Here is a 19,192-nt window from a genome sequence, read left to right on the forward strand (position 1 = left end):
CCCCCCCCCCCAACACACACACACACACACAAAAGAAAAAAAAAATTGCAAAAGACCTTCAATCTTTTTTTTATTCACTTAATAGACTCATTCATTTTTTTTCCTTGGTAATAGAAACTTCAAGGCCTACTGCACATGCCAAAACTGTCACATCTTCTTGGATTTCAATTAACTTCTTCTTTTTTTTTCATTAGCAGAGCATGGAAATATAATTGTATATATTCAGTTTTAATGAAACAGAATGATGAGAATATAAAATGAAATTTAAAAGCCAAGATTACTTATATGGGTACATGAGTCGGCCAAAAAAAAAAGGTACTCAGTACTCCCTTTGTCCCACATGGACAGTCGTCCTTTCCATTTTTGGCTGTCCTAAATTCTTTGTCCATCTCAAAAAAATCAGGTCGTGAGTTTTTATTAATTTTTCCATTTTTCCCTCTGCATTGAATACCACATTCATCTATTACCCAACTTGAAGAAAGCTTAGGTTAGTATGGAAAGGCAATTCTGAAAAGTTACGGGTTTTCAACCTTAATCACTCCTTAAACTTTGGGCTTACATGAGAGATGGCATCAAGCTTGTAGTCTTTTATATTATGGATGAATTCCCTAGGATACAAAGAAGGCATGTAATGATGTATGCTGTTTTCTAATGATAGTTCCAGCCAGTGAGACTAGATGGGGAGATTAACTACCAAATATAAAACTATGTATGGACTCTTTTTAGAATCAAAAGGTCTTACCATTTTGTTTGTCCCTCCATTATTTACTTAAGTATTAAATGACATTGGATCTATGGGTACTTCAAGTTACTTCAAAAGAAAATGATAAACGTGAATGCCACCGTAAAGGTTAAGCAGACCCCTGACATGGATCAGTTTTGCAGAGTGACATTGTGATACTATATATGGTATTCCCTTGTATTAATTTCTCTTCAATACTTGAAATAGGAGAAATATGGTAATTCTTGTCACATGTCATGTTGTGTCTGGGTTGTCCAACTTTTTTCGGACAGCACTGTCATCCATCATTGCTTAATATTGAATTGGAATAGATCAAATGAGATGGACTATCAATGGAGGTTTTGCTGTGTTGCAAATGTTGAGTATTCTTACACATTGCATGCAGGGTTCAGCTCATACAGGTCCAGCTTTAACACCTGCAGAAGTGTTGGTTGCCATCCACGACATTAATCCTGACAAAGATGGAATTGCACTTAAAAAGGCAAGTTTTCTCTTGTTGTTTTGAGTATCACAGTTTTAATAATTAAAGTAGGTCATGTTAATTATTTACCAACTGCATAATGGATGGAAGTGGACCTTTCATTTTATAGTTTTTGGTGTGAGAAATCTCTTTGGTAGTATCTAGTAAGTGGTGGGTCTGCCTAGAACATATGATATAAACCTACAAAGTAAAGGCAGAGAAAACTAGAGGAAGTCAAAGATGCTAATCTAAAAGATCAGAGTCAGGTGTGCTCCTTCAAACTGAAGAAGAACCTGCAAATCTGTGCTGCCCAACTTGGTCCGGAAGTTATAACTTTAGGACTGTACTGACCTAGCAGAAATGCAGCTGTTGTGGGTTCAGAAGATGCCCAATGGGCTAGTTTCTGAATGGCAACTGTCCCAATGCTTTAGAAGGCTAAATTGGAAGGAGCAATGATGCTGTTAAGGGTGTCCAATCAGACCGATTGGGCCTCGGAAGACTTTATTTTGCCCCATGGTTGGGTTCTTTGGCTCTTGGGCCTGCTATTTTGGGTTTATTGATGTAATGGAACTAATTTATAAGCCTATAAAGTGGTGGTAAAGTTAGTACACGGGATTAGTGGTCAAGTGTTTGAATTAGATTATGATACTTAATAGCTTCTGAGAGTTCTGTTTTAAGACTATTCACTTTAAGTCAGTATAAGAGAGTGATTAAGAGTCCTTTTGTGAGTCAAATTTAGGAATTTTGGAAGGTCATTATATATGTAATACAGCTCCCTTCAATTGGAGATGATTTGAGTAAAGAAAATGATTTTTTTTTTTTTTTAAAGAGTTCTGGAGTAGAAAATACCTATGAACACCTAAATCTTCTTTTTCTGAAAATTAAATAAGACTTACCCTTCTCAATGCCAGAAGAATCACTGCCAGAAATAATTATGTCATCAACATATACAATAAGCACGACTACCCCTGAATCACAGCGACAAACAAATACTGAGTGTAGAACATAATGGAGGTGCATGCCACGGTCTTCATTAACCAATGGATCAAAAATAGAACCTGATCCATATCACAGCAAAAGAACAGAAAACCTTCTGTCGCAGTGGAGGAAAAAACCCTCAAAACAAGAGAAAACCAAGATCAGATGAAGGGACTATCTGATCACTCTGAAAATCCAATCAAAGGTAGATAGTAATACAAGTAGCTTCTCTATAAAGTACAGCATGATCTGATGTACAGATCACCCAATATCAACTAGTCACGAAAATAGAATTCAAGGATTCTTGCAAGAACAGAGATCTGATGAGCATAGAAGGAATTAATCTCCCATCTTCAGATGTATAGTGATCAGATCTCAGCCATAATCTCATGAACAATACTGCAAGCAGCAAGTTGTTGCAATGCACCCACGAACCTTGGGTGACCCTCAAAACTGCCAACAGAATGAATCAACAGTGATGAGTTATTGCTCTGATACCATGTGATAGTATCAAGCTAATAACTAGCAGTAGGCAAGAAAAGAAGAAGAAAGAAATGGAACAAGATGATCCGCAAGAGAGAAAGATGGGGAGAAAAGAAACTGTCAATAGACTTGTGTGTTTTCCCTATTGACAGCAGCAAGTATTATTAAATACTAAGTACTAAAGGAAAATTACATACCTGTCCTTCACTTAACAATATAACTTAAACCATTAAAGAATAAGAAGAGAAACTGAAAGACACTACTGCCCTTACACCTGTGGTAGACAAACCAATAATAATTTAATAAGTATGATATTGTAAAGTAGAAATGAGAGCTAGAAAAGTGAAGTTGGAAACTGAGTTGAGTGAAATCAGACTTGAAATAAGATTCTCAGAAATCAGTTCGAAGAAGAAACTTGAAGGAAAACAGGGTTTTATGCACAGATTAGAACCAGAACATTAATGGAGGTTTAAACAAGTGGATGTCAATTTCAGACCATTAACTAGCAACATATTTAGCAACTAAAGGACACGAATGAGTGAAAGTTGTTTCCTAATTCATACTTGGAATTGATGGAAGGATTAGAGGAGGAGGATATGAAGTAAGCATCTCACCTAGTCCTTGACTAGAATCCCACCATTAGTTTGTTGCATCTAACGACAGTTTCTGAATTTCATAGAAATTGTAGGCAAAAGCCACTACTTTTTTCATCAAATTCATTGGCAGGGCTGTAGCCCCTTACAAACTTATATGAAATACTCAAAAAACAGACTCAAGCTCAAAAAGAAAGGTTTAAATCGATCCTGAACTGGTGAGGTAACATAAATTGATTAGGAAACTCAAAATAAGGACTCTAATTAAATTAATAAAGTAAATCCTGTTAAAGTGGCTAAGGACCAACACATATATAACTCTATCCAAGGCTTATTTCCACTAAAATGAGTACAATCATGAGTTTTATCTGCATCCTCCCGGGGGGGGGGGGGGAATCTACTGATTGCATGTTAAGGGTGCACTGTAAAACTTGCGAATAACATGCAAGTTCATGCCTACGTGCTGCAAAACTTGGCATAGCAGTTATACTTGTGTTGTGCTTACCAGTCAACCCAGCTTGTCCAGTGCTTTAAAACCATTGCTTGGTCCTTTTAAAGCAACCAACAACTTTGGAAGTGAGAATCCAAATTATTTCAGGTGAACTCCATATGCATTTTGTTTGACACATTGATGAAATTTAAATCGAAGCTCAAAAGGTATTTTAAAAATGGCTTCCATAACAAAGCCCAAATGCCAACTAAACCCGACCAGGTCCTAAAAATAACTATATTGCCTTGGCCATTACCTGGCTATGCAAAGGGTGCACCTTATGCAGCAAAGATTCCAATCTTTGCCTTCTCATTGGCTTACATGATGTTTGGACATGGGTACACAGCTCATTATTTGAAGTCTCCAGGTAACATGGACTATAAGCCTCACTGTTCATGCGAGTCTCAGGTCCTGCATAACATCATCACTGCATTGAGAGAACCCACCCTAAGTGGATCACATCAGCCTGCTTCATGGGCTATTTCCTTTTCCATCAATACGCCATTGTGAGGGCTATTGGTAGTGTAGATTTCAACGTTTCTTCCAAGTGGTAGGTGTGGTTTCTTAATACCAAAGCCATACCATAGATTTCAATGTTTTATTAATTTTTATGTGGTTTTGTTTCTTATATTAAAGCATCCATTTAATGTGGTTCCAGATAACGGATGCCTGCTCGGCTTGTTTTGAGCAACGCACAGTTTTTACACAGCAAGTCTTGGCAAAGGCCTTGATCATGCTGGTATGTAAACATCATCCAGATGCTAATTTAAATTAATGTGCATCATAAATACTACTTGCTCTCTCTAAGCATTTCAAGTTACAGGTTGATCAAACACCTCTACCCCTACTATTCATGAGAACAGTAATTCAAGCCATTGATGCTTTTCCTACTCTGGTAATTTCAATTTTCCATTAATTACTTTTTAGTTTGGTTTCAATGTCAGATGCCTCTGCTGACTATTTACTGTGTTGCTGCTTTTGTGGATTGGCTCGTGTGAGTGTGTCCTTTACGGTTGTTTGTATATCATTTATCTTCATAATATGTCATTGAGAATGTGGGATGAACATTAACTTTTCATCAACTCACAAGAAGAAGATTGTGAGATTCCTTCCTTAATATATCATCATTTGAGAAACTGGGAAATCTATTTTAAGTGCCTATTAATGACTAGTTAGGTTCTATCACTTAGTCCCTAGCTTTAGTGTTGACACTTGACAGGAGTTCTATGCCTTATGCTGTCCATTTGATGATAATAGTGTGGAAAATTTTGAAGATTCTGTGGAGAATAAGGAAATTTATAAATGCTCATCAATTAGGAAATAATGTACCATAGGTTTAGCAAACCATGGGTTTACTGTGCATGCTCTTGTGACTTCGGCTTTACCTATTCAGTAGTCCATTTATTATGTGTAGGGCCTGTTTGGATCTCAGTATGCTGCTCCTGTCCCAGGAACATGTACCATTCTGTGAATTTCCTAAGTACCCCAAAAAGTGTTTGGCAATAATATGCCAGGTAATAATTCTTCAAACCAAAAGTCCAAGAATATGTATGAATGGCCGTAAGTGATGTATTAGATTACGATATATCTGAATGTCAACTCCACTAGTAAAAAGAAAAAGAAAGAAAAACTAATGCAAAAATTTAGTTAGGCATTAGTGAGAGAGACAATGGAAGAGGAAGGATTTTAGGGTGGTAAAGTTTGATTTGTTGCAAGTGTAGTCTGGTTCAAGAGACCCATTCCTCGCCGCAGTTTTACTGTCTGGTGCGCCCTCTCCCGCTGCCTACCTACGCAGTCTTTCCTTATCCAGAGGCAGATTCCAGATTCTCCCAACTGCTACCTTCGTTGGAACTCTTCGAAAGATGTAGATCATCTATTCTTCACTTGCCTATTTTCTTCTTCAGTTTGGAAAGGCTTTTTATCGAAGTGCTGGCCTAGGAGGAGAAGGATCTTAATTCTTACCCTTTGATAGAGTGGAATTAGGTGGACATGTCCTTTGCTGGAAGCTCCTGTTGTGACCCAATGGGAAAGCTTGCCTTGGTGCTGCCCTCCACCATATCTGGTGGGAGCATAATCTCAGATGTTGGACCTCAAATTCAAGACCCCTCCAGCAGATTTTGTCTGCCATCACGTTCGAGATTAGTTGCTATTTTTATTCGACCCCCTTGCGGTGCATCGACCCCCTCAAAACAAGTTAATTTTTTATTTGTTATCCCCTTCCCCTCTAATTGAAGGTTGGGTCAGCTTTGCATTGTTGTTCTTCTGTCCCTTTTCTTGGGAGTCCCTCTTTTTTCCCTTTCTTTGGTAATGAATTAATTACTCACCAGATAAAAAAGTTTGATTTGGGTGGCATTCTTAAAGAGAGAGATGATTGGAAGGAAAAGGGAGAAAGAAAATGGGATAAAGGATCGAGGGAGAGTGATGCAGATCCAAGGGTTAATGCAACTCTAGGTTCCAAAACCCTAAATTTTGGGTCCAAGGGACAAAATGAAGACTAATATGAAGGTGTATTGGCAATTTGGTAATTTTATGGAACAATTTAGGACCTTTGAAAGAAGAAAACAGAATCAAGGGCATATAGATTATAAATTTAAAAGGTAAGGACCAATCTGGTATTTCAAAAATGGCCTAGAGAATAATAGAACAAAAGTTAGGACATAAAGGGCGGTTGTTTAAGTTAGGAGTAAACTGTCCTTAGTTGTAAATAGAGGAATAGTCTTCTTCAACATCATGATAATCCGAACCAGCAGTAAATCTGGTTCGATTTCAAGTGAATAACTCATCCGTATGGGCTTCAATCAAAGTTTAAATTCAGATTGTCTAGGTTGCCTATCCATAGCCCTATGGTACCCAACATTCAATCACTTGAATTAGCAGCTTGAAAATTAATAAAAATTTGCTGAAATCAGGGGAAGATCTAACTTCTAAAACCAGGTAAGGTCATCAAATTAAAGACACAAGCAAATTAATGTGACTTGTGAGGTACAGCAATTATTAGGAAATAATCGAGTTAGAGCTGTAGCTATGAGTGCTACAGATGGCCTGATGAGGGGAATGTTAACAGGGAAGAACATATTACTCAAAGAAGGGATCAAGCCAAGGGCTGGATTGTTCAGATTAACAAACTAATTACCTGCAGCCAGAATCAGCAAGTTAACAGAAACCATGAATCAGACCTGCAAAACAGAGGGTAACAGTGACTTCCATGGTTATGACAGTCAGAGAAGATAAATAGAATATCAAATATCACCCTAACAATCGTTGACATACAAGAGGACAGCGAAAACATCAAAAAAAATTTGACAGACAGAAACCCTGGGTGACTGGAAGCTTGGAAAACTGTAGAACTGTTATAGCAATGTAAAGGTAATAAATAAAATCAAAATGAAAGGTGAGAAACACCTTGTTTAAGGCCACGGTCGGAGGGAATTTCCTTGCTGAAAATATGACTGAATAGTAGGAAGAGACCTGGTTTCAACAAGGCCTGTGGGATGCTTCACCACCACCCAACCTAGGGTTGCTGTTGATTCACCACGGTAGCTTGCGTCTCCATTCCATTGAGAACACAATTTATTTCAATAACAAAAATCGTGGGCTCTTATATCCCTATATCTGTGTTTATATTAATCAATGGAACATTACAAGAATAGGAACTCCCTATGGCGTGGGGAGTAGCTTGGCTACCAAGCAAGTTTTAGAAAATGAGAAATTAAACAATAATAATAGAAAGTACATGGAAATAGAAACTCCTACCTACCCAGCTATTAACTAGATAGCAATAGTCTGGTTAAGTCGAGTTATAACCTAAGCAGACTATTTATCGGGCCTGTTTGTTCTGGCCTTGTACTGCATCAGGTGAGTTGAAGTTTATTTCAGATGTGAATGGGTGGAGCTGCCTGCTTTTATGCTGGAAAGTTGATTCTTTTTTTCCTGTCTTGGGGAGTGCAAGATGTTGGGGTTTCAGTGGCTGGGTCTGTAATTGATGTGCCCCACATAGTTTTCTTAATGTTTCAATAAAATGCAACTCTGTTATTGATTAAAAATAAGTACTTCACTATCTCTTTACATGTTTGTGTTATGCATGGCAGCTTCTGAATGATGGATGGACCATCGTTGACTTAGGATAGTTTAACATGCTTTAACTGTTATTTTTCAGGTTGATTTCGTCATGGAGATACTCTCCAAACTTGTTAGTAAACAGGTATGCTTGCTTTAGTAGATTTTTGTGCAATTATGCTACATCTTTTTTATGCCCCTCTGCAGGGTTGTGGGATCAGCAGTTTTTATTCTGGTGGTTGTTTGATAACTGTGATGGTGATGAACCCTTTTATTTCAGATATGGAAGATGCCAAAGTTGTGGGTAGGGTTCTTAAAATGCGCATCTCAGACACAACCTCATTCTTTCCCTGTTCTATTGCAGGTTTGTATGGTCTATGCTATGAATACTTCAGCATCCAATGGTGCCTATTTTAGACTTCATGGTTTATTGACGCCTTGTGTGGTCCATTTCTTGCAGTTGCCACCTCCACAGCTTGAGAGTGCACTTAACAAACATGCAAACCTCAGAGGCCCACTTGCTGCTCATGCCAGCCAGCCTAACATAAGAACTTCATTACCAAGGTATCATTTTCTTGTATCCATCTGACATCCCATGATGAGGAACACCAATCTCCAACCCATAAATTTTTTTTTTTTTGTTTTTGTTTTTGTTTTTTTTGTTTTTTTTTTTTTTTTTTTTTTTTTTTTTGTCTCTGCAGTGGTATTTGTCCACTTGATATCCTATGCTATACTGGTTAAAAGAGTTTTTGTCTTGTAATCTGATGCCAAACTATGCTTTTTGAAGTCCTTGTCTTTTTTCAAAATCCATGTGATAAGGAGAAGTGAATCTTGAACCCCTTACTAGTTTTTATGGTACTCAACTGGTATAGTGTTTAGACATACATGTAACGTACACAGACAAATGGTTCATTCAGTTGTTTGGCCACCTATGAAATGGTAGTCATAGTTTCAGATTGGCTTAGAATCTTAACATGATCTATAGCATATGTTTGGGTAAAGCTCATAAGATGGCTTACTTGCAAACCTCAGGTAGATTTGTTATAAGGGCCCAAGGAGAGTTGAACTCATAACCTCTTGATTGTGAGGTGTTGGTCCTTGCCAACCGAGCTACCCCCTCGGGGCACTATATGAATATTGTGTTTAAACGGACATCTGAAGTACACTTGCAAGTGACACAACTGGCGAAGAAGTAGTTGTATCCATTTCTTCTTTTTGATAAAATTTTACCTGGACTACTCAATTTGTGACACATTGGTGAACTGATGGAACAACTTTTGGAAGTCAATAAAAAAAGAATGCACTTACCCAAGCTTTCTTACTATCCAATCTTGTGAGCTTTACCATTTGAATACACACCCTATATGTTCCGGATCGCCCAAATGGAAGCTCTAGTTCACGTTAAGGTCCAAGCCAATCTGTAATCATGACTGCCATTCCCATGGTGACTCAACAACTGGATGACCCAGTTGTATCACTTGCAAGTGTACTTCAGATGTGTGTTTAAACACAAAACACATATAGTGCCCCAAGGGGTAGCTTGGTTGGCAATGACCAACAACTCAAAATTAAGAGGTCAAGTGTTCAACTCTCCTTAGGGCCTTACAACAAAAGAAAAATAAAAAGATATATCTATGTCTATATCTATATCTATATCTATATATATATATATATATATTCACATGATATTAGTACAACATACTAGGAAGGGATTCATGATTCTTTTTCCCCCCTTCAGATTAGCTCTATTCAACGTCATACTTGATACAAGGCCTAAGCTATGAAGAGTTAAGGGGGAAATGGATTAGTAAGAAATTTTCTTCAATAAATGCTTCCACCAAGGCTGAAAGAGGAGGATTGGAGTTGACTGGATCAACCTATGCCTAAAAGGGGAAAAAAGAACCTTTATTTTTTTGAGTGTCTCAGAATGGAACTGCCATTTGGTTCTCCTGAAAACGACCATGCAGATCTACACCCACCCCTCCCCCAACAAAAAAAAAAACAGACTATGCAGTCATGTCTTATAACTTCTGTGATTGAGAGTAGTCATGTTGCCCAATTGGTAAATTTATTTGCTGACTCAATTGCATAAAAGCAGGTCAATGCTGGTGGTTTTGGGTCTTGCTAATGAACCACATATGCAAAGATCTTATCTTCCATCTTTGCATGCTTCAGACACAAGTTCTTCAGTTCATGGTACAACGCTGACTTGAGAAATGGCAACTGTGCTTGTAAGACATTATGGATCTGTGACCGATGGTTAGTCCCATTCACACGGTTACCGTTGCCAGAAGTATAAACAGGAGCAGAACGGATGTTCCCTGAAATTTCTGGTTCCCCAAGAATGGCTGCTGAGACAGGTCACATACGAGTTTGAGCTGATCTTATGAGGTGGAATCCGAGGATTTATTGTCTAAAAGGTTGTTCCAGCCTCGAGTAGCCTCCCATTGGGGAATGTACAATAGCTGTATCTCAGTATTCATTTTCTTCTTCTTTTCTCATTTTTGCCTAATTTCCTTATGTTATTTCGTAATTTCTTTATTTTATTTTATTTCATTTCATTTTAATTTTGAATCTAATGTTTCTTTTGCTGCATAAACCAGGGCATGTTTAAGCATGTGATTGGTTAGGTCTGTAACTTGGGTAAATTTTGGTATAATTTATTTAGGCAATGAAAAGTGTATGCTGTTGCATCAAACTTTTCCTCTTCCAACTCTTAGGTATTTGGGAAAATAAGGATTTCTATGTTCTTCTCTAATGTATTGTGGGATTCCTCTCTTTCATTGAAAGTGTTAACCATGTTCCATAATGGAAAGAGGTATACAAAAGCTATATTCGAGTTCCATAGAAGGTTAATTTATGGAGTTTACATGAACCTACCTTGCATGGTTGCATGTAATGCCATTGAAGCTGGTACCATAGAAGGTTTAGCTGCTATGAAGATGTAGCCAGCATTGTTTGTGGCGAGCCCCTCCTTCAGTCTTTGTTGCTTGTGCTTTGAACATCCCATTAACCTTGATTGCTGTCCATTACACTCCTCTGTCCTTGCCTTGGGAAGGGTTTGATATCAGGTAGTGGAAAAGTTGATCCTTATGCTACTGATAACCTTTTCAGCTTTTGCTATTAAATTGGGAAAATTGATTATAAGACATTCAGATGCTTGGTACATTCACCAACTCAAAAAGTACACAGCCGCATCAGTCCCTATCTTTGATAGATTCTTTTTTGGTTGGGAGTTAGAATGATAACGTGGATAAGATAATTAGGACCGACTTTTCCTGCACCATTGGTGAATACGAATTTATTCACTGCAGGGTATCAGGCCACTCAATGGGGGGAGGAGCTTCTAAACCTTAGATCCTTTGAGGTGGAAATTTTGACTTGTTTAATCAGATATTCTCTCAATATCCAATACTTATTTGACATGTGATATTTACACGTGGCAAATTAAGTGGCTGTCAAGGAGATTATTTCCTAGAGGTGGGGAAAGCTTTTCCCTGATATAATTTCCCAATAAAGCTTTTGGGATGGATATATATGCTGTCTTGTTGTAATGGCATCTCTATGTCAAGCCAATCGGAGTACTCGCACTGTATTCTGTGTACATTTTTTCAAAAATTTGCAATACAAATCATTAAGTTTTCAATCATAGTTGTCACAATGTTTAGGCAACTCTAGGCATTTGAGAAATAAAACATAAGGTGACACCTTGACAATTATACTTTAAAACATATGACAAATCGAACGGTGGGATGTCCATACGTTGAAAATGACCTTCCCATAACTAAAAACACTATATTGGTTGATAGTGCGTCCTAAGAGTTTCACTACAATTAAATCAGTTTTGTCGGCAAGAGTAGGGTATGTAAACTATAGTTTACAGCTATATTTTTTGAGTATTAAACAATTCAAATATTTTGATGAACTACCGCATAAGATTGTTTTTAATTGTCAACATTAGATGACTAATCTTTCAATTGGTCTTCCATGATGATTCGCGTTCTTTCTGCACCTTTCTTTTCGAACTGTAGATTGTTTTAAACATAAGAAGCTTCTGAGATTTAATTAACACCAATAATTGGTGCCTTAATGTAATCTTTAAACAAGAATTAGCACTAGTAATTAATATTAATTTCAATGATGCATCATTAGGGATTTTGTTGAAATCCATTCGTTGAAACTACCCTTTCAGATATAATAATCTAATAATTAACTTGAAAACCAACCTAAGGCAACCTCTTGCTTATAAAATATTGACCTACAGAATCCAGCAAACCAAACATGTCCTCATTAGGAAAATCATGCCCAATATATTTAAGCAAGGTTAAGCACTAAACCGTATTCCAAAACTTAATCCTTTCCCCTTTCCCCTTCCCTCTTCTTTATCTTTCTCTTCACAGAATTATAGACCAGGCCCAAGGCCCATCAATGCGAATTTGCATGAAAACAATCACCAACTCCTTAACCATAATCTGTAGCCACCCAGGAATAAAGAGTAAAGTCAACGCAATCAAGAACATCCGATTATAGTAATTTCCAGAAGGGGCCAATTCCAAATCACCAGAGGCATTTAAGTTGGGGCCATTACCCACAGTGCCAAAAAAAATAAAAAACACTATTGCACTGAAGTAATTTCATGAAACAATAAATTAACACTGAAGCAATTTCGTGAAATAAATTTTGTAAAACCAATACTATAGTGGGGTTTCTTGATTTTGATACACATGGTAGAGATACAAATAAACACATTCCACAACTGAGACAATATATTTGGATGTGTGCCACCTGTGGACAATATCAACTTTACAAGAAGATTTGAGTGCTGCTTCCTGCAAAAGAATGTTAGGCAGATGAATTGTTGTTGTTGGAAATCACTGCTGTCCAGTTAGGTTTGGGCGACTTCCAGTGCTTGTATATTTGTATATACCAAGGTTGCTGGCTGACAGTGAATTTGGTACTGATCCTCAGCAGAGAAATGAGGGAGCCGAGAAATTTCAATGTGAACAAAGCACTGTCAAGACAAAAGACAAAGAACATTTAAGAACATAGTCTTCTCTATCACGTGAGGGAGGGAAGAAAAGGATAGCACAAGCAGGCCCTCTGTTGCAAGAAAAATAGGGTCATCCCAACAAAAAATTAGACAAAACAGACTAATTCAGTTTGCAAGCAGGTGGGGCAAAAGAAATATCTTCTTTCCCCTCTCTTACTTAGCTGTCAGTACAAAAAATTAGACAAAATAGACTAATTCAGTTTGCAAGCAGGTGGGGCATATCTGCTTTCCCCTCTCTTACTTAGCTGTCAGTTTATCAGAATGTTCCAACAAAAGCAAGGCAAACGAAACCCACGCTCGTTTTCCATTATAAACCCCTGATTTTTTATGTTACCCATTGGAATACTCCACATTTCTGGACACTGCATGCAAATCAGATGATTACAAATGTTGACAAATCAAGGTGAAAATGAATGCAAATAGATATTTATAGACATGCCCAACCTCTCTAAGTGCCAATAGTAATTGGAATGTTTTGCAAAACAGAGAAATGCATACAAAATACTGAGGTATTTACGAACCAAACCTGTCTCTGTGTATCTCATACGGTTGTAGTTCATCACTTGAGAACATCAACATCAAGGTTCTTCTGAAGCACCCAACCCTTAGGATAAACATGACTATGAGATTCCAGATGGAGATGCCAATTCATCACTCTTGAACAGCCAAGAGATATGGCTTCCATTTGACTCTCGTCTTCCACCACCTGCTCTATGAACACAGTCTCCTGGGGAGAATACAAACCAGCTCAGAGTCTATATCATTGCATGCTGAACAGAAATACCAGTGAAAGGAAAGTTCACAAAAGATATTTTCATTAAAAGGATAATAATTTTTTAAGGAAAAATATAATATATTTTTTTTTTGTGAGGGGAGGAGGGTGTTGGAGTGCATACTTGAAATCCCTCCTTCACCGTGTCTGACTGCCTTATAGGTTCTGAAATGGGGCGTTGCCATCTCTTGGGATCCCATAGGATGGTGCTGTTGAATGCAAATCCTGACATATCAACATGAAACCTTCTCAGTCTCTTACTCTTCTCATTAGTGTGCCATCCAATTATTTGACTCCCATTACATACTGGACCTTCCAGTATGGCCTTGTTTTTGCTCTGAGCAAGCATAGCAACAGGCCAAGTGCCAAAGCGTCTGCACATTACCAAGAATAAAGTTGTGAATCGCACAAGAAAAGGAATAAGTATGTGCAAGCACTGAGGTTCACAATGTTAAAACTCCAACTCTTCAGATTATCAGCAATTGTAATACACTCCAAACCAACCACTATGTTATCTAAGGGAAAATAGAAATACAGATTGAAAGTCTTATTCATCAGAGAGGTAGGCTCCATGCAGAAAAGGAAAGTTTTGCAGAGGGAAAACATGCAGGGTATATAGAAGGTTCTGATTTTTCTGCAAAAGTCAACTTGGCCAAGGAAATGAAGCGCTCAAAAAACGAGAATTTCCTAAAGCTTGTCATTTCTCTGGGAGAGAAATCCAGATAAATCTACAAGACTTCTCCATATACCAAGGGAAAATCACCTTTTCTGCATCTCCCCCCCCCCCCCCACACACGAATGTGTAATAGACAACTGATTAAAAGAGAATAATTCCTTCATTGTGAAGACTTCTGTACAAAAGAACACGGAGAATAAAGTTTACATTAATTTTCATGGTTATTTTCATTTCCTCTACATTCCTTTCTTTTCTTATCTGTTCTTTTCTTTTGCTATCTGGACAAATGAACACATCCTCAATGTAGAATACAGGAAATATTTTCCCCAAAAAAAAAAAAAAAGTACTTCACCTAAATAAGAAATCTTTAGGATACATGTAGCTGACTCCACTTAGTTGAGACAAGGCTGAGTTGTTGTAAATAAGCAATCATATTTATGGGTAAGATTAGACTTAAAACCCAACCACTTCTATACTAATTCTATGAAATCATCTAGAAAACTAGTTTATGATAATCCTAATACTTAACTAACAAAGAAATTTCAGATAAATGATATGATTCATTTAGTTGTCACTATCTATTTAAAATAATAATAATAATAATAATAATAATAACTATTCATTAAAACAAAGTGAGTCAAGCTCTCAAGATAAACTTAAAAAGAGGGGGAATCTTGAATCAGGGTTTCGTTTTCTACATGCTACACCAAAAGGAAAATTTTGATCCAATGTATACACTGAACATCCTTTTCCCCCCTGTTTTTACTTCATCTCCAGGTAAAACAATTTTTCATGGGAGAAATTAGTTTATGCCTTCACTCACAGCTTTGTAATGAGGAAAAACATAATGCTATTTTATGATAGAAGAAGGAATGTGCATACATATGGTAAAAGCTGAATAGAAAATTAATAAGATAGGGGCACAATATAATAGTGAAAATAGAAAAAAGTTACAAATCCAAAAATGAAATTCACATTAGAAATCCAAAATGTGAAGCCAGAAGTAACATGTAAGCAAAAGACAAAAAGCAACTTTGGGCAGGCAGACTTTTATGCAATTTATGGATGAGACAAGAATAAAATCAATCCAGAGGGGCAGCATGATGATCAAAGAGCTTACGTCAAGGATAAATTTCAATATTTCTCAAAAACTTTGCAAATGTATTTTGATGTTGTCTCAAATAAGGCCCAAGACTAAAACTAAGAGAAAATGCCGCCCTATTTTCCATATCTACTTGTTTTCTGTTAGGACTTCAGAGAAAGTGAAGCATCATTTTTATTAAATCCAACACTCATGTACAGAAATGAATGCTGACCACTGATGAGTATTATTGATCATTGGTTGAGAATGAATCACGCATGTTTCATGTTTGGACTAGTGTTGGTGATTCTAGAGCAAGCACACTATGCTGAGTTTACTTTCATGTATTAACACTTAATAGATAAAAATATACAAGAAAGTTCAATACTATACTTTTGTTATTATATGATAGTGTTAGGGTAAGTTTGTTTGGAAGGAAATGGAAAGAGATGCAACAACACAACGAAACACACAGACCAAAAGGCTATGTTTGATCCTCATAGTTGAAACACCCCTTAGAAGATGAATAATTGATATTTTCTATTCGTAAATTGGACTTGCTCATTGGTTCATAATTCCAAGGAAGAACCTGAATTCCCTTGCTTCATCAAACTCCTCAACTGGTAAAAGTTCTATACCCACTAGTTAGGGGAGTTGGAAGAAGGGAGGTGGAGTGGGCAGATAAATCAGTAATATCAGTAAAACTCCACCAGATACAATGTAAACCAATGATTTTGAGCATGAGGATCGTACAAAAACTAGAAAATAAACTTTTTGACAAATTCCCAGGTAATGCAAAGCACAGATGTAACCACAGCCGTATCAAGAGATGCTTGCCTAATTAAACAGAAGAATACCTGATTTCTCTCATGCTTTCAAACATTTCAAGAGAATAGATGTTATCATCATCTGCGAAGTAGACAATCCCGTCTAGACGATGGAGTTCAATGTGCTCGAGAGCCCTGTTTCGTTGGTGAACACCTCTATCCTTTATGTCTGTCATATTCTTCGAGCACAAAAGATGCCTATACATGACACCAGCATTCCCAAGAATTTCTGCAGTTTCCTTTGAAGCTGAGTTCATCTCCACCACAATCCACAGAAGAGGCGGCCGAACAAGTCTTAGTACCTGACCCAAGCGATTGAGATAGAATGCTTGGAGAGGCCGATTGTATGTCGGAGTTACGATTATTAACTGCTTCCGCGGGATAAGATCGACTGGGTCTATTTCAGACTTGGTCTCAAGACCTTGGTTTACCGTCTCCAGCACAACCTTCTCAAGATCTTTGTGCACCGTCTCCAGCACAACCTTCTCCTCCCCAACAGTATCACCAACGCCCTGTTGCACGTTTAAAGTGGATAGCTTGATCACATACGGTAAGTCATGTCCTCTAATGTCATCGACATCACCAAACGGCGTGAGCCCTAACCCGAAACCTAGAACAAAACACAGCAATAATAGATACATGAACCGCTTCCATCGCTGGTAACTCTTGCGTGAGTATTTCGGCAAGAAAATCCCCTCCAGAAATCGGCGAAATCCAACGGCCAACACTGCATAATATGGCGAATTCGACGAGTAATTCGAACCGGAAAGAAACTTATGAGTCGGAGAATGAACCTCAAATGGACTGCCTCCGCTTTGATAAGAACGACTGTGATGAGCAGGTGATAGAGGTCTTCGAATGGAAGCCATAATTCTATTGTATTGAACCACAGAGTAAACCTTCTAGTTCATATGCTCCGCGAAGAGTTTCTAGCTTCTATCGATGAGACAACCAGAGATATCATCATCACGGAAATTTAGATCCGCAGCCGAGATCCGAAAAAAACTACACAAAATTTTTCAGAACAAAACGAAAATCAATAATCTCGAGCATCGGAAATCAAACAAAATGCAGCGAATTGGACAACTAGATGGAAAAACCTAGAATATGTTGATGAACGAGTCAATCAAGAACAAAATAAGTGAATAGGAGAGAGAACAGAATCGATTGCCCGTAGCTTTTAGGATTCGATATCCGATTAATGAGATCTCCAAGAAAGAACGGAGGAGTCCCTTTCCTTCACTCTTTCTGCAACTTCGTCTTTCTTCATTTTCGTCTTTAAAAACGCGGGGCATTGGTATAGAAAGGCGGCGATTACCCTGGAAGTACGGTAGATTTCAATTTTGGTTATCTGATGTCTAATACCATTTCTACCCTTATATTACCAAGAAAATCATTTCCTCTAGTATGTACAAACGAAGGCAAACTCGATGCAATACCGTCTTTCTACAGTCAAGTACGGCAACCCAATCTTGATTCTCGAAGCATGCCCGACGCCGCGTCTCTGAAGTACAGGTCTATGCACGGAAGACCTGTCCCGCTAAATGTCGTTTAAAGGTTGAAAACGGGTATTTATGGAAATTTAATCTCATTTAATGGATGGAGGTGGGTATTTTAAAAAGCAGAAGGAAACAAGCCATTAGAAGTAAGCAGAGGTGGGAAAATTTAGTGGCCACATCATCGGATAATAGTTATTGCATAAAATGATCTTGTTTGATGATTTTGTTTGGTAAGTTTTTCACCTCATTTAATGACACTTATATTTGTGATAGTTTATGAGAAATAAGTACAAGTTTTTCACTTATTTTTCCATTTTTTCACTTTTTTCTATCAAACAAATAGGATCCAATGATGGCCCCTACGATGTGAGGGAGTTCTTTCGATATCTAAATTGAAATCATACTTCAAACTTACTGCCCACATTGATTATCCATCATCCATCTAATACTGATACGAAGGTCAAAGATGCATCTTGCCTATTTATAATTACCATAAGAAGAATTTATTGAGAAAAAGAACATGAGAAAGCAGAGGCCATATTGTTTTATAAATCACTGGGAGGAGCCAAGGACATATTATCTCATGAGTCATTGAGAGGGCTTTCCTAGATAAGGAGTGAACGAAAAATTCAAGAAGTATGAAGGTATTGTAAGAAAGAGAATGTTGACGATAGGTATAAGACTTTGACAAATATATAATAAAATACTATCAAATAATGAAGGAGAGTACCACTTACTGGCTCAAGTAGAATTACATAATTGTTGGTAGAAGTCCTCCAAATTTAATAGAATTGAGTCATATATGTGTATTAAGGTTAACAACTCTTACATTGCTTAAGGTGCATTCCATGAGCAATTCTCACATATATGTCTGGAGGTAATATTTAAGTATTCAAATAAAATTGGGGACAAAAAAAAGAGACCAAAACACTTGTAGTAAAACACAATGAACTTAAAATTAACAACCCCACGGCATAATAGTACATGCTTACAAAACCCATATACAATAGGATTAATCTTCAGCAAAAAAAATATATACAAAAGAATTAAAATTTAGGGTGATGTTCAAATCATTCAATATTTAGCTTTTATATTTGACTTGATTTTGCATACAAATCACTTGGTTTGAAAGGTAAAATAAAATTTAGGGTGAGGTTCCTAAAGCAGTGTGACCCTTTGTTAACACGAAAGCCAATGAAGTGTGTATTTTTATCTTTCACAAGGTGCAAAATGGTAATTTCACCCTTTCTATGTTTGGGCGTAGGACTCATTACATTTTAGGTTTCTTTCTCCTGAAAATTGCCTTTAAAAAGCATCATCACTAAATTTCATAAGAAATACAAATAATTTATAGTCTATAAAATATAAAGAATGCAAACCTATTCCCCTAAATTATATATATATATACACAAAAAAAGTTTCCATTTTTCATCATGATATAATGACTAACTTATGTGCTTCTCTCCTAAATTTTTTTTTTTTTTT

General features: G+C 37.2%; 2 protein-coding genes across 5 annotated transcripts in view; one reads left to right on the forward strand and one right to left on the reverse strand.

The window, feature by feature from the left end:
* Positions 1 to 10,500, forward strand: part of LOC122084046 (symplekin) — a 48,903-nt gene extending 38,403 nt beyond the window's left edge. The window contains exons 21-27 of one of the 2 annotated variants that reach the window (XM_042652046.1): positions 1,128 to 1,223; positions 4,405 to 4,485; positions 4,570 to 4,641; positions 7,903 to 7,947; positions 8,083 to 8,166; positions 8,263 to 8,366; positions 9,901 to 10,500. In XM_042652046.1, coding sequence (XP_042507980.1) covers positions 1,128 to 1,223; positions 4,405 to 4,485; positions 4,570 to 4,641; positions 7,903 to 7,947; positions 8,083 to 8,166; positions 8,263 to 8,366; positions 9,901 to 10,015 — 597 coding nt within the window. In that variant the 3' untranslated portion in view covers positions 10,016 to 10,500. Of the gene's footprint in view, positions 1 to 1,127; positions 1,224 to 4,113; positions 4,310 to 4,404; positions 4,486 to 4,569; positions 4,642 to 7,902; positions 7,948 to 8,082; positions 8,167 to 8,262; positions 8,367 to 9,900 lie in introns of those variants that run through there. The other variant, XM_042652047.1, reaches the window with a different exon arrangement.
* Positions 10,501 to 12,298: 1,798 nt separating this feature from the next.
* LOC122084047 (probable beta-1,4-xylosyltransferase IRX9H) lies at positions 12,299 to 17,518 on the reverse strand. 3 transcript variants are annotated; one of them, XR_006141815.1, is made up of 5 exons: positions 16,239 to 17,518; positions 13,749 to 13,998; positions 13,379 to 13,579; positions 13,094 to 13,214; positions 12,299 to 12,813 (listed from the first exon to the last, which is right to left on the reverse strand). XR_006141815.1 is itself a non-coding variant. In XM_042652050.1 (5 exons), exons 2-4 carry the CDS (start codon positions 17,075 to 17,077, stop codon positions 13,412 to 13,414), a joined length of 1,257 nt encoding a protein of 418 aa, XP_042507984.1. In that variant the 5' UTR covers positions 17,078 to 17,213; positions 17,309 to 17,517; the 3' UTR covers positions 12,299 to 12,813; positions 13,379 to 13,411. The 3 variants fall into 3 exon arrangements, 2 of the variants coding, with proteins under 2 accessions (XP_042507984.1, XP_042507983.1); XM_042652050.1 differs by lacking the exon at positions 13,094 to 13,214 and having other exon boundaries at positions 16,239 to 17,213; positions 17,309 to 17,517; XM_042652049.1 differs by lacking the exon at positions 13,094 to 13,214 and having other exon boundaries at positions 16,239 to 17,517.
* Between the last annotated feature and the right edge of the window lie 1,674 nt (positions 17,519 to 19,192).

The sequence above is a fragment of the Macadamia integrifolia genome, chromosome 7 (assembly GCF_013358625.1).
Source record: "Macadamia integrifolia cultivar HAES 741 chromosome 7, SCU_Mint_v3, whole genome shotgun sequence".
Classification (NCBI taxonomy): Eukaryota; Viridiplantae; Streptophyta; class Magnoliopsida; order Proteales; family Proteaceae; genus Macadamia; species Macadamia integrifolia.

What these genes read in the sequence shown, in the direction of transcription:
- LOC122084047 (XM_042652050.1), bottom strand. Translation starts at nt 17,077, where the DNA reads ATGGCTTCCATTCGAAGACCTCTATCACCTGCTCATCACAGTCGTTCT. An exon ending in GAAAGCATGAGAGAAATCAG is followed by an intron (nt 13,999 to 16,238) that starts GTATTCTTCTGT and finishes GGTAATGTGCAG; the next exon opens with ACGCTTTGGCACTTGGCCTG. An exon ending in CGGTGAAGGAGGGATTTCAA is followed by an intron (nt 13,580 to 13,748) that starts GTATGCACTCCA and finishes TATTCTCCCCAG; the next exon opens with GAGACTGTGTTCATAGAGCA.